The 12,032-nt window shown below is 42.7% G+C and overlaps 1 protein-coding gene across 1 annotated transcript in view; it reads right to left on the reverse strand.

Annotated features, from left to right (window-relative positions):
- LOC133379052 (vomeronasal type-2 receptor 26-like) overlaps positions 1-9,506 on the reverse strand; it is a 29,592-nt gene extending 20,086 nt beyond the window's left edge. The window contains exons 1-3 of the mRNA XM_061613661.1: positions 9,321-9,506; positions 6,695-6,821; positions 4,289-5,181 (exon numbers count right to left, since the gene is read on the reverse strand). Coding sequence (XP_061469645.1) covers positions 4,289-5,181; positions 6,695-6,821; positions 9,321-9,506 — 1,206 coding nt within the window. The remainder of the gene's footprint in view (positions 1-4,288; positions 5,182-6,694; positions 6,822-9,320) is intronic.
- Between the last annotated feature and the right edge of the window lie 2,526 nt (positions 9,507-12,032).

The following is a 12,032-nucleotide window of genomic DNA, read 5'->3' on the forward strand; positions in this document are numbered from 1 at the left end:
TGAAGACACTACAGATCCAAAATCCACCCGTGAAAACATCTTCTACTATGGAGATTCAGTCATCAGCTGGGCAAGTAAGAAACCAGAGACTAGCACTCTCTTCCACAGAAGCAGAGTATGTGTCCGTTTCTGAAGCTAGAAGACTGTTGACATGGCTACTTGAACTGTTCAAAGAATTAGGCATCTCTATACCTGGGCCTGATGTGATGCATGACACAACCAAGGATGAATCATGGAGTCAGAAGGAGTGAGTTCACGAACCAAGCACATAGATGTGAAGCACCATTTCGTTAGAGGTACATGAACCTCATGGGTTGAACTAAACACTCGTTGAGAAGCGGTGTTGGAAGTGGGGCAAGAACAACTCCTGTTTGGATTTTGTTGGTATTCCAGAAGGAAGATAGAGTGAGGGTCCTCCAGCTGGCTAGGCTTTACCTGTGCTGTTCTCTGGCTAACTTCCTTCCATTGTAGACTGATATATTCAGGGAAGCTCATCTGAACTAGGTAGGCCTTTCTATCTACTATGTATTTCTATAAATAAAGTAGCTTTTTCTTATTTTACTAAGTCTTAAGTCTCAGTGATCTAAATGCAGAGTAAAAGCCTGCTACTTAGCTAAATACACACACTGGCACACACAGCTCAGACCGCTGAGTTACTGTGCATATTTCCATAACAATTTTCATACCATATTTTGTACCATGCTTTTTAAATACACATTTACAATTTCCCGCCATTTGCCAGTTGTTATTAAATTCTTGAATCCACTTTCTTTCTTTTTGGTGTAGTTCTTGCTCATTGATCATGGGAGGAACAGTTTAAAAAAGGAGAAGAAATGCATTGTGGGCAGTACATGCTCAGCCCTCTCCCTCCTCCCCACTTCGTAACCCAGAGATTGCTTCCTCAATACCATTAATTTCAACTCACTTCCTGGAATTAATAAAGGCAATGAAAGGTGCAGAAGCCATGAAAGGATTCACATCTTTAGAATCTTCACAGAAAGTGTCTCTGAGTGAATATTTGCCCTATTTCTAGTCTCCCAGGATTTCCTATTCCCTTGGAGTCACCCACCTTCCTGAGTGGAGATGGTCCCTTCCGCACACGGATCACAAGCGTAGCAGCAAACTGGCTCTCCTTCTTGAACCATCTTGGCATATCCAGGGTGACAGCTTTTGGTACACCTGGAGTGAGGCACAGTCTAACCATAAAGTGAAGGAGCATCAAAGGAAAAGGGTTAGAAGTGTTTGTGTCTATGAAGGTCATTCAGAGAGTATGGAAAGGACTCAACAGGACCTGTAGTTCCACCGACCCATGCCCTGATTTTCAGCGAAGCCCTTTTGATGGAGAATGGCATGGCTGGGAAACCTCTTTGGTGTAATTGCTTGTTTCTTTCAATCTGTATATCCTACGACCTTTTTATCCATAAGTACGCTGAAGGCAGAGGAGAAAGGATACAAAAACAAACCCAAAAACATCCCAGAAGAAGAGTGAAACACATTGATGAAGAGCAACAATGAAACATCCTGCCACCTGAAGGCTCTAATGTTTGAAATATGGATTCTTCTCTTTGCTGTCTGTTCTTCTATACAGTCCCATTCCATTAGGTGTGACGGTCCTGAGTATAATTCTCTTTCTTTCAGATGGTCCCTTCAGCACATGGCGCACAAGCAGAGCAACAAATGAGCTTATCGGAAGCATCAGAATGGTGAAAAATCCATGCTGGCTGTACTACACAGCCGCTGTTGTGGCTGTATAATAAATAAATCAACCTTTTGGCTGCTGCAGGTGGCCCCTATGGGTAGAAAGCAGGAGCATCCCTCACCTAGAGCATTGGCTGACCTGCTCTTTTGGAAAACATAAATATCCAACCAGTCGAAGAAAGCTGGCAGTGATTCAGACAGTTTTAAGAACTAGCTTTAAACGATCTTTCTCTATTTTGAAATAAAACAGTTCAGTTTATTTTCTTGTTAATCTTTTTATTTATTTATTATTTGATTTATATCCTGCCCTTCCTCCCAGCAAGAGCCCAAGGCAGCAAACAAAAGCACTAAAAACACTTTAAAACATCATAAAAACAGACTTTAAAATACATTAAAACAAAACAACTAAAATTTTTTTTAAAGTTTTGAAGACAAAAAAATGTTTAAAAATATTTGTTTTTTTAAAAAGTTTAAAAACATATTAAAAAGCAATTCCAACTCAGAAGCAGACCTGGGACAAAGTCTCAACTTAAAAGGCATACAATTAAGATAAAATTAAATTATAAAAACATACAATTAAGATAAAATTAAATTATACACAAACTTAAAACCATGAAACAGGCACTTAAAATACTGAAACACAATTTAAAATGATACAAATAACAGCCTAAAACAATGAAACAAACCTTGTAGAGCCCAATCCTAAACACCTTCTATCCCAAAAGCCTGTTGGAATAAAAAGGTCGGAATAAATGGCGGGTGGATACAGACATAGATATCTCCAATTCTTCTAAGCTACAGTGATGCTCTACCCCCTGTACCAGCCACCTTCCTCTATGCATTCCTGCAATATCAGTATCCTTGGCACATGTTCAGTCTGCTACAGCAGTTCAATTCACTATTGTCTACGTGACTCCCCTGCCTAGAAGGAATGGCAGCCAGAATCCTCTTCATGCCAAAAAGAGAACAGAGATGGTGCCTGTCTAATGGTTCAAGGGAGGGGATGCCACAGGATAGGTGCCACCACACTAAAGGCCCGCTTCCTATGTTGTGCAGAATGGACCTCCTGATAAGATGGTATCTGCAGGAGACCCTCACCGGCAGGGCACAGTGAAGGACTGAGAATATAAGGGGTAAGACGGTCTTTCAGGTATCCTGGTCACAACCTGTATAGGGCTTTGTACACCAAAACTAGAACCTTGAACTTGGCCCAGTAGCAAATGGGCAGCCAGTGCAATTCTTTCAGCAGCGGGGTGACATGTTGGCCAGACCGTGCCCAGTGAGCAGTCTTACCACCGCAGTTTGCACCAGCTGCAGCTTCTGGACCAACCTCAAGGGCAGCCCCACATAGACTGCATTACAGTAATCTAGCCCAGAGGTTACCAGTGCATGGACAACAGTGGTTAGGCTATTCCTGTCCAGAAACGGCCACAGCTCTCTTACCAGGAGTGGTTAGTGGCACTCCTAACCACTGAGGTCACCTAGGCCTCTAGTGACAAAGATGGATCCAGGAGCACCCCAGACTACAGACCTGCTCTTTCAGAGGGAGTACGACCCCATCCAAAGCAGGCAACTGACCAATTATCTGAACTCCTGAACCACCAACCCATAGCACCTCCATCTTGCTAGGATTCAGACTCAGTTTATTGGCCCTCATCCAGCCCACCACCAAGTCCAGGCAGCGGTCCAGGGCTTGCACTACCTCTCCCGATTCAGATGTTACAGAGAAATAGAGCTGGGCATCCTCCGTTTTTAGGAACTGTACCCATTTCTGTTAAACCTTCCCAGATGGCTCCTCTAAATCGCATAATTTGGAATCCAGTAATCCTATAATCTTGCAACTATTTTGTTCCCAAGAGGCTTCTATCTGCTGTACGTTCTGCTTTTTCGGACACTCTAGAATGGTCACTTTGATTCCCAAAATAGCTGGTTTTGGCTGACGCAAATCAGATTCAACACCTCCAGGAAACTAAATGTGTCTCCAGATTTGGTGGGAGGGGGCTTGCAAACTACAAGTAGAACTGCAGTTCACCTCCCTACTTTGAGGGGTGACATGCAACTTTTTCTATGCCTCCAGCTATGTTCCATCTATACACATTTGAGCAGAGAAGGGTAAGGTACAGTTGAAAGGAGCAGCAATCATTAAAAGTTGATTCTCCCCCCCCACACACACACTTAGGCTTTCTAATTGATCAGCTTGATTTCTTACCCACACATCACTAGCAGATCCCAGGGTGGATGACAACAGTGTAACAATCAGTTGTTCAAAACTATTAAAACAGATTGCAGTCACAGGAATAGGGCAAATTTATGCCACAAACCACTTAGAGGTTTTCTACAATCAAGAGATATATAAATATTGTTAATTAGATTAACAAATAAATACAATTGAGAGATTGCCCAATTTATGTGATGATTAAAATAAAGGTTCTGTGCAGATTTTAACCACTCAGTGCAAGGAATCAGGAAAGTAGCCAGATATACAGTTTCTCATGTGGAATCATCCCACAAAACTGGAAATGCTGAGAAAGATAATGTGTCACATTGCTCTTGATAAATGACACCTCTGAAAAGCTGTTTCATGAGAAACTTTTGTTGTTAAATGTGTCTTTGTATTCAGATCAGGCCTCAGGAAAATAATGTAGCACTTGGAAATGAAGATGCAGCCCAGAAGCCCAGCACTGGAGGCCAAGATGGAGAAGACCTGCACGGCTACCATGTATTTCCCCTTCGTGCTCAGGTAGGTGGGCACAAAGGAGACCCAAACACTGCAGAAGACCAGCATGCTGAAAGTGATCAGCTTGCCTTCATTGAAGGCCCCAGGCAGCTTCCTGGCCAGGAAAGCCACCATGAAGCAGATGGCAGCCAGGAAGCCCATGTAGCCAAGAGCAACATAAAACATGGTGACAGACCCTTCATTGCATTGCAGGATGATCTCTCCAGGCTGGGAGTGCATGTCAGACTCTGGAAATGGGGGAGAGATACTCAACCAGATGGTGCATATGATAACTTGGGCACTGGAACAGGAAATAACAATGGAGTTGGCCAGACACTTCCCCAGCCATCTCCTCGCTCTGTTCCCTGGCTTTGTGGCTAGGAAGGCCAGTACTACAGTGATGGTTTTTGCCAACACAGAAGAGACAGCAACTGAGAAGATGATGCTGAAGGCTGTTTGTCGGAGAAAACAGGTCACTTTTCTTGGCTGGCCGATGAAGAGGAAGGAGGACAGAAAGGAAAGCAGGAGGGAGACGAGGAGGATGTAGGAGAGGTCCCGGTTGTTGGCTTTGACTATCGGAGTTTCTTGGAATGCAATGAAAGTACCTAAAACAAAGCCTGTGGTCAAGGACAAAAACAGGATGAGACAAGCCAGGAGGATCCCCAAAGAATCTTCATAGGCCAGGAAGGTGATAGTCTTGGGGATACACTGATCTTTGTCCTTGTTTGGATGCTGATCTACTGGACATTTGGTGCACCACTCTGCATCTGCAAAAAGAGGAGTAATATCTGATGTGTATCTATCTGACCAGCTTCCCATTTACAGAAAGAAATGTGAAACCAGTGCTCAGAGGCACATCTTACCAAATTCTTCCAAGCTACACAGGAAGTGGATTGGACTGTGAAAGACCAATCCAAATTGTGTTTGCATTTTGACAAATTTGTAAGGCAGTACAATATCTCATAGAGGAGGTCAGGCCTCCTGCTCCTCTGGTGCATTCGCTATAACTGCCCAATTTCCCTGCTTTTTAAAGTTTGATAGAAATAGCTGTGGGCTATAGGTACGTTCTTAAACCTCAAGGTTTTTAGCCTATTAGTGAATATATATATATCTGTACATAATATTTTTGTAAGCACACTACAAAAGGGAGGGAGACCCATGAAGATAAGGAGTGCTGGTGATTCATGAGGGGAGGATGGAGGGGAGCACTGGTGACCCATGGGAGGAGGGAAGGGGAGTTCTGGTGACCCATGGGGTAAAGGAGGGGGAGTGCTGGCAACAGAAGGGGAGGAGGGAGGGGGAGCACTGGTGATCTGTGGGGAGGTGCACTGGCACATGTAGGTGGGGTTGGTGAGTGAAGCGAGCAGGGGCAGAGCCCCTAGTATATCAAATAAAAATCAATAAAATCAATAAAATTTTCACATATGACCAAGGTGATCAGGAATTGGTATTAATAATATTATAAGATAGAAAAATCCTGGGGGAACAGGTATGTCTTCAGCTGGTGGTAAAAGCACCCCGTAGTTGGTGTTCACATGATCTTAACAGGAAAAGTATTCCTTATGGTTGGCACCAAAGTGTAGGTTCCCCTACTTTGCACAACTTCATGCAACTGGAAGCAAGGCTTCCTCACCTTTTAAAAATGTATGTGTGTTTTAGTTTTTTAGCAAGAGATGTGTAGACGTAACCAATATATGTGGTATGGCTTAATTTCTAAATAAATGGTATGGAGCCAATTTTGTCTAAAAATCATACTTGGGCCCTTTCACATGGAAGCTCTTCCCCTGCCCATAGATGTGCAGATAGTTGTTGATTATTATTTTTAGTGAGGAGACAATGCCATTCTGCACATGTGTAATCACACACCTTCCTAAATAAATGTTGCACAAGTCTAATTGGGATGAAAACAGAAAGTTTTAAAATGGCAAAACTACAGTAAATTTGTGCTTGAAAACATAATCACATGTTGGAGATCATGAAGCCTCTTGCATGAAGTTCAGCTAACACTTTTATGCATTGGTGCTGTCAGATGCCCAGTTTAGAGGTTTTTCTCCCACTCTGAGTAGGCTTCCAACTGTCATGGAGAGTGACCAAGCAAGATAGTGTATATGCACACAGAAGGAAAATGCAAAGGGGTGTTGAAGTGAGATGCACTTTGCATGTGAGTTAAAATCACACACCACTGGGCAGTTCTAAATTTTCATTTTAAAAAGCCCTGGATATCTGTGAGAATCTTTGCCCTCTTCCCCAAGGGTGCCCCTTTCCGCTGGAGTCACCCACCTTCCTGAGTGGAGATGGTCCCTTCCCCGCAGGGAACGCAGTCATAGCAGCAAAGTGGATTTCCTTCCTGAACCACCTTGACAAATCCAGGGCGGCAGCTTTCCACACACCTGGAAGAAGGCAGGGTCTAAATATAAAGACAAGGAGCATCAAGGAGAATGTGTTAGTGGGACTTCCGGGAAGGGTGACTTAGCCTGTGCCTGCTTTTGAGACGGGCTCCTGCCTCAAAAGAAGCTTATTCAGATATATCAGTCAGTTTTTTCTTTTTTTTTTGACTGATTAAACTTCTCCCGGGTAGGGAGAAACGAAGAGATTAACCTCAAAGCCTATTTTTGTTGGGACGACCAGATCTCATTAATTTATGGGACGAGGTCCAGCCGACGAAGGTGGGACGGATTTTCAACAGCAAGCTCTATCTGTTAAAGCGAACGTTCATCTTATCTTCTAAGAGAGAACGCACTAACAGGCAAGCACCCTTCTTTCTATATTTTTCTTTTACTTGACTTAAATTGTTGCTGTTTAAAAGAGATTTGCCAGATTGATCGGTTTTTGACATCTCACTGGGGAGCCGTAACTTCTCTCTGCTACGCACTAATTAATAGCTTATCTCTGTTTTTGTTGCAAAAAGCTGTCCTGGATTTGCATTCTAAAGATATACACAGAAGAGGGATTTCTATTCCAGATTTTTATTTTGAAAAATATTATACTGTTTTGAGACTACTCTCTTTTTGGTCTATTTTATTTTGACGAATCTGTTTCTTGACGATTGCCATTAATTGTTTCGATCCTGGGAACTGCATTTTGTTTACTTAACTATTGGAGAGATAAGGCTGTCTGCTCTGTTTATACTGTGATGTCACCAAGTTTGGAGTATTAACCCAATTGTTGCTGAAATAAGAAGTGGTTTTCCTATATTTTTCTTTTAAAATGGCAATTAAGAAAGTGGCTGAAAATCTGGAAATAACTATGTTTCAGAAAATAATGGATGAGATTGAGATAATGAAAATTGAATTGAGTAAAATGAAGCAGGAGATTAAAGATATAAGGGTCCCTGTGAGAGAGGTGACCCTGGAAGGGGTCCCTGTGAGAGAGGAGACCCCGGAGATTGGAACAGGGGTCCCTGTGAGAGAGGTGACCCTGGAGACTGGAATAGGGGTCCCTGTGAGAGAGGAGATCCCGGAGATTGGAACCAACGTGGAACAGGAACAAGATTTGGAGTCTATGGACTTTAGAAATAAAATCTATTGTTTGGAACTCAATGTTATCTCTGAAGAAATGAATGAAGATTCTAGAGATAAAGTTATCAATGGCATGGATAATCTTCTGGACTGGAATGATGTGATGGAGCCCAATATAGAGAAAATCTATGGAATTAATTGCAGCCATGTGACAATGGAAAAACTTTTAAGAGATGACCCAGTGTATTTTGAAAAAAAGAACAGAGATATGATTTTACAGCAGTATTTCAGCAACCTATTCAGAATGGATGGCAAGAAAATATTTGGGATAGAGGTAATCCCCATCAGACTCTTACTATATGACTATGGCTTTGACAGCAAGATTATTATGGAATACTGATAATGGAAGATTGGATATTGAAATTACTGGACTTAACAAGACTACTGAAGATGGAAGATGGAAAATGGAACTAATAGAGATAATAGAACAATGGCTACTGAAATTATTGAACCTAACAGATTCTGATGTGATGGATTAATTGAAATGTTTATTTTGACTATGGTTATGACAATAAGATTATCATAATTAGTAATGAGATGGATTAATCGATATGCTTATCTGGAAAAAAAAATTGATAGATATATTTCTTAAAGAATTGAAACCTCTCTTTGACTTTTTGTGGAAAGAATAAAGTAATGTTTATGAGATTTGATGATTAAGTAAGATAACTACTGGAGGAAAGTGATTTTATAATATGACTTAAGAGACAGGATTGTTATATATTATAGACTTATAACTGATTTGATCTTTGACAAATGGGAAGTCAATATTTTACTCTTTATTTTTTATTTTTGTTTTTTTTTTTTCTTTTTTTCTTTTTGTTTAACTATTTTTGATTTTGTTTTTTGTCTTTGAATGTTTTATGATTTTGTCTTGTATGTTTTATGAAAATCTGAATAAAAATTATTGAAAAAAAAAAAAGGAGAATGTGTTAGTGGTAAATTATCCAGGGAAATGAGACACAGCGCTGGGAAGGACCCAAGGGAACCTCTAGGTTCTGGTTCATCTTGAAGCTTGGAACTAAGTTTAAGCCTCTCATGCTGAAATAACTGTGTTGTCTCTTGAGGTGCATGAAGGATAGCACATTATATGGTAATGGGGGACTGGGCCTTCTCTGTTCTGGCACCCCAGGTATAGGATTTCATTTGTCTGTCTTCCTCAAAGCCCACCATGGAATTCTAAGGAATACAGACACTGTGGCAGGAGTCCACTGCTATGTAATGCCTTTGATGCACAACTGGGTAGCAGAGCTAAGACCTCTGTCTGAGGTCTGGAAGAATTGCTGAGTTGGCAGGCATTCAAACACAGCCACACAGAAAGCGTGGTATCTTTATCAGAGCTTAAGGGATGGGAAATAGAATGAAATGAGAGTGATTATTTCTCCCACCTGGTTGAGCCATTTAGGCCACACAATGGCATCCTGGTTGATGGTGAAGTGTAGGTCTGGGGATCCCTCTCTGTACAGATTCCCAAACTTCACCTTAAGGACAGAGTTATTGGGAAACACCACCCAGTTCACAATGTCCAAGTCGGCTGCCAGTTCTCCACTGTCATCCAAATACACTCTGTCCATGGAGGAATTGTAAAACTGGGGGCTTCTCAAGAAAGGGTGGAGCTAGGATGGCAGAGAAAAGAGCAGCATTTAGAACACGTGAAACCACATTGGATAACCACTTCTGCCCGTTTTATGTTTGGATCTCCTCTGACTCAGAGCTGGTTGCAGACTCAAGTACTGTGTGTCTTTTTAAAATGATTGGAAGGGAACTGGTTCCATTCCTGAATGCCCTCTGTTTGTTTAAGTGGTTTGGAAAGATGTATAAATACCTTCAGAAGAATTTGCAAGCTGGGCTTGGTGTTTCAGGCAGAAAACCAGGACAACAGAGCTTGGAAAAGTTACTTTTTTGAACTACAACTCCCATCAGCCCCAGCCAGCATGGCCACTGGATTGGGCTGATGGGCGTTGTAGTTCAAAAAAGTAACTTTTCCAAGCTCTGGGACATTCTCTTCACATAGTGTGTTTTGGGCACCTTTAAAGAGTAGCAAATTTGAAGCCATGAGCAGTGTAATCCTAAACATGCCTACTCAGAAGTAAGCTCCATTAAGTCTGGAAGAGGAAGGGACATCCATAGTGCAGACAGGGAGGTGCCAAAGTCACACCTCGATCAGGAGTACGGTTTGGCTCCACTTTCTGCTTCCAGTCCACAAGCATTTCATCACATTGGAATGCATTTCCAAACCATCTTTGGGATTTTCCCCTGAACTTCCAGTTTCACCTGCGTTGGATAGCAAGTGGAGCCCAACCCAAGTAGTAACAAGGTGGAAAAGGCACGTAGAGACTAACAGGGAAGCCTAGAGAGGTTTGCATTAATGTGGGCACAACAAGCTTCTCTATAATAATAATAATAATAATTTTAATGTATAAGTCGCCTATCTTTCCAATGGCCACTCTAGGCGACGTACAACTCAGTTAAAAATACATCATAATAAATACAGTACAAGAATAAAACAGTAAAACAGTGACAGTTCAGAGTAGCAGGCAATTGGTCAAAAAGATTAACCCTCCCCGGAAGTCCCGAAGGCCTGTCTGAAAAGCCAGGTCTTCAAGGCCTGGCGGAATACATTCAGGGAAGGGGCATGCCGAAGATCATATGGGAGGGAGTTCCAGAGAGTGGGGGCCACCACTGAAAAGGCCCTCTCTCTAGTCCCCACCGGCCTAGCTGTTTTAGTTGGTGGGACTGAGAGAAGGCCCTGTGTGGCTGATCTTGTCGGGCGGCATAATTGGTGGCGTTGGAGGCGCTCCATCAGATAAACTGGGCCGAGACCGTGTAGGGCTTTAAAGGTTAATACCAACACCTTGAATTGGGCCCGGAAAACAACTGGGAGCCAGTGCAGATCGAACAGCACTGGGGTGATGTGCTCCCGGCGACGACAATTTGTAAGTAGTTGAGCCGCCGCATTTTGTATAAGTTGTAGTTTCCGGACCGTTTTCAAGGGTAGCCCCACGTAGAGCGCATTACAGTAGTCTAAACGAGAGGTGACCAGGGCATGTACCACCTCTAGGCTTCCCTTTCACTTTCTAGTATTAACCCCCAAATACTGTGCACCCCCTTTGCCATTAAAAGCAGGAAAGGCAGGAGGAACTGGCAGGGTGGGATGTCCCACTCCCCACTGAAGGAAAGAGAGTCAGCCTTGGCTCCTCTGAGCTGGGCTAGATCCCAGGCACCCCTCAGTGAAGTAGGAGTGGGCCCAAGGAAGGGAAGGAAAGGCAAGTGTGCCTGACCGTGCAGGGGGGGGCAGCAAATCCGGTGTAGAGTTCATGGCAATCATGTTTCCTCCACACCCAGTGCAAGCATGCAAAGTTGTTGAAATTCCAATTTTAAAACCAACGTGGGTGAAATTCATGCCCATCCCTAGTCAGGAGCCACAAAAGCTTAGAGAAAGTCTGTGCCACAGAATCACCCCTGCTCAAAGGAATTCTGATAAAGAGGGCTTACTTCAAATGGGCCACTGCAGGCAAAGGGAGGGGTTGAGCCACTGATGGGGGTTGTTACTAGACAGGCCATGGGCTCCAAGACCAGTATAAAAGGGCACAAAGAAGGAACAGCAAACAGATTCACAACTGGGTTTGCAAAATTACACCTCCCCACTACATTCTAGATTCTAAAGCCAAGACAATGATTCTGGAATTGTACGATCAATGGTCGTGTTCAGCAGAGATGCCTTTGATGGGAAAGGAAATACCTCCCATGGTTTTAGCCTTTGAACTTCCAGTCTGTCCTTCACCTTCCATTTAGATCTAGATGAATAAATGACATCTAAGGCCCGTGCCACAGCTTGGACAGTGTTGTAAATCCAGTAGCTGTCTAGAGAGAGGACTCTTTCCAGATCGTCTTGGGACAACATCTCCAGGTCCTCTCTCTCTCTGCATCTTGTCCAACTTTTCACCGACAATGCATGCTTTGAATAGGAACAATTAAAAGCTCTCTCCTCAAGCCCCATGATCATGAAGAAAAAGGGTACAAAATCATCATAGTGTATCTTTTTATTTGTCTCAATAAAGAAGGAAAAAATACCATGGATGTGTTGGAAAGATAAGCCA

This window comes from Rhineura floridana, chromosome 3 (genome assembly GCF_030035675.1).
Source record: "Rhineura floridana isolate rRhiFlo1 chromosome 3, rRhiFlo1.hap2, whole genome shotgun sequence".
Lineage (NCBI taxonomy): Eukaryota > Metazoa > Chordata > Lepidosauria > Squamata > Rhineuridae > Rhineura > Rhineura floridana.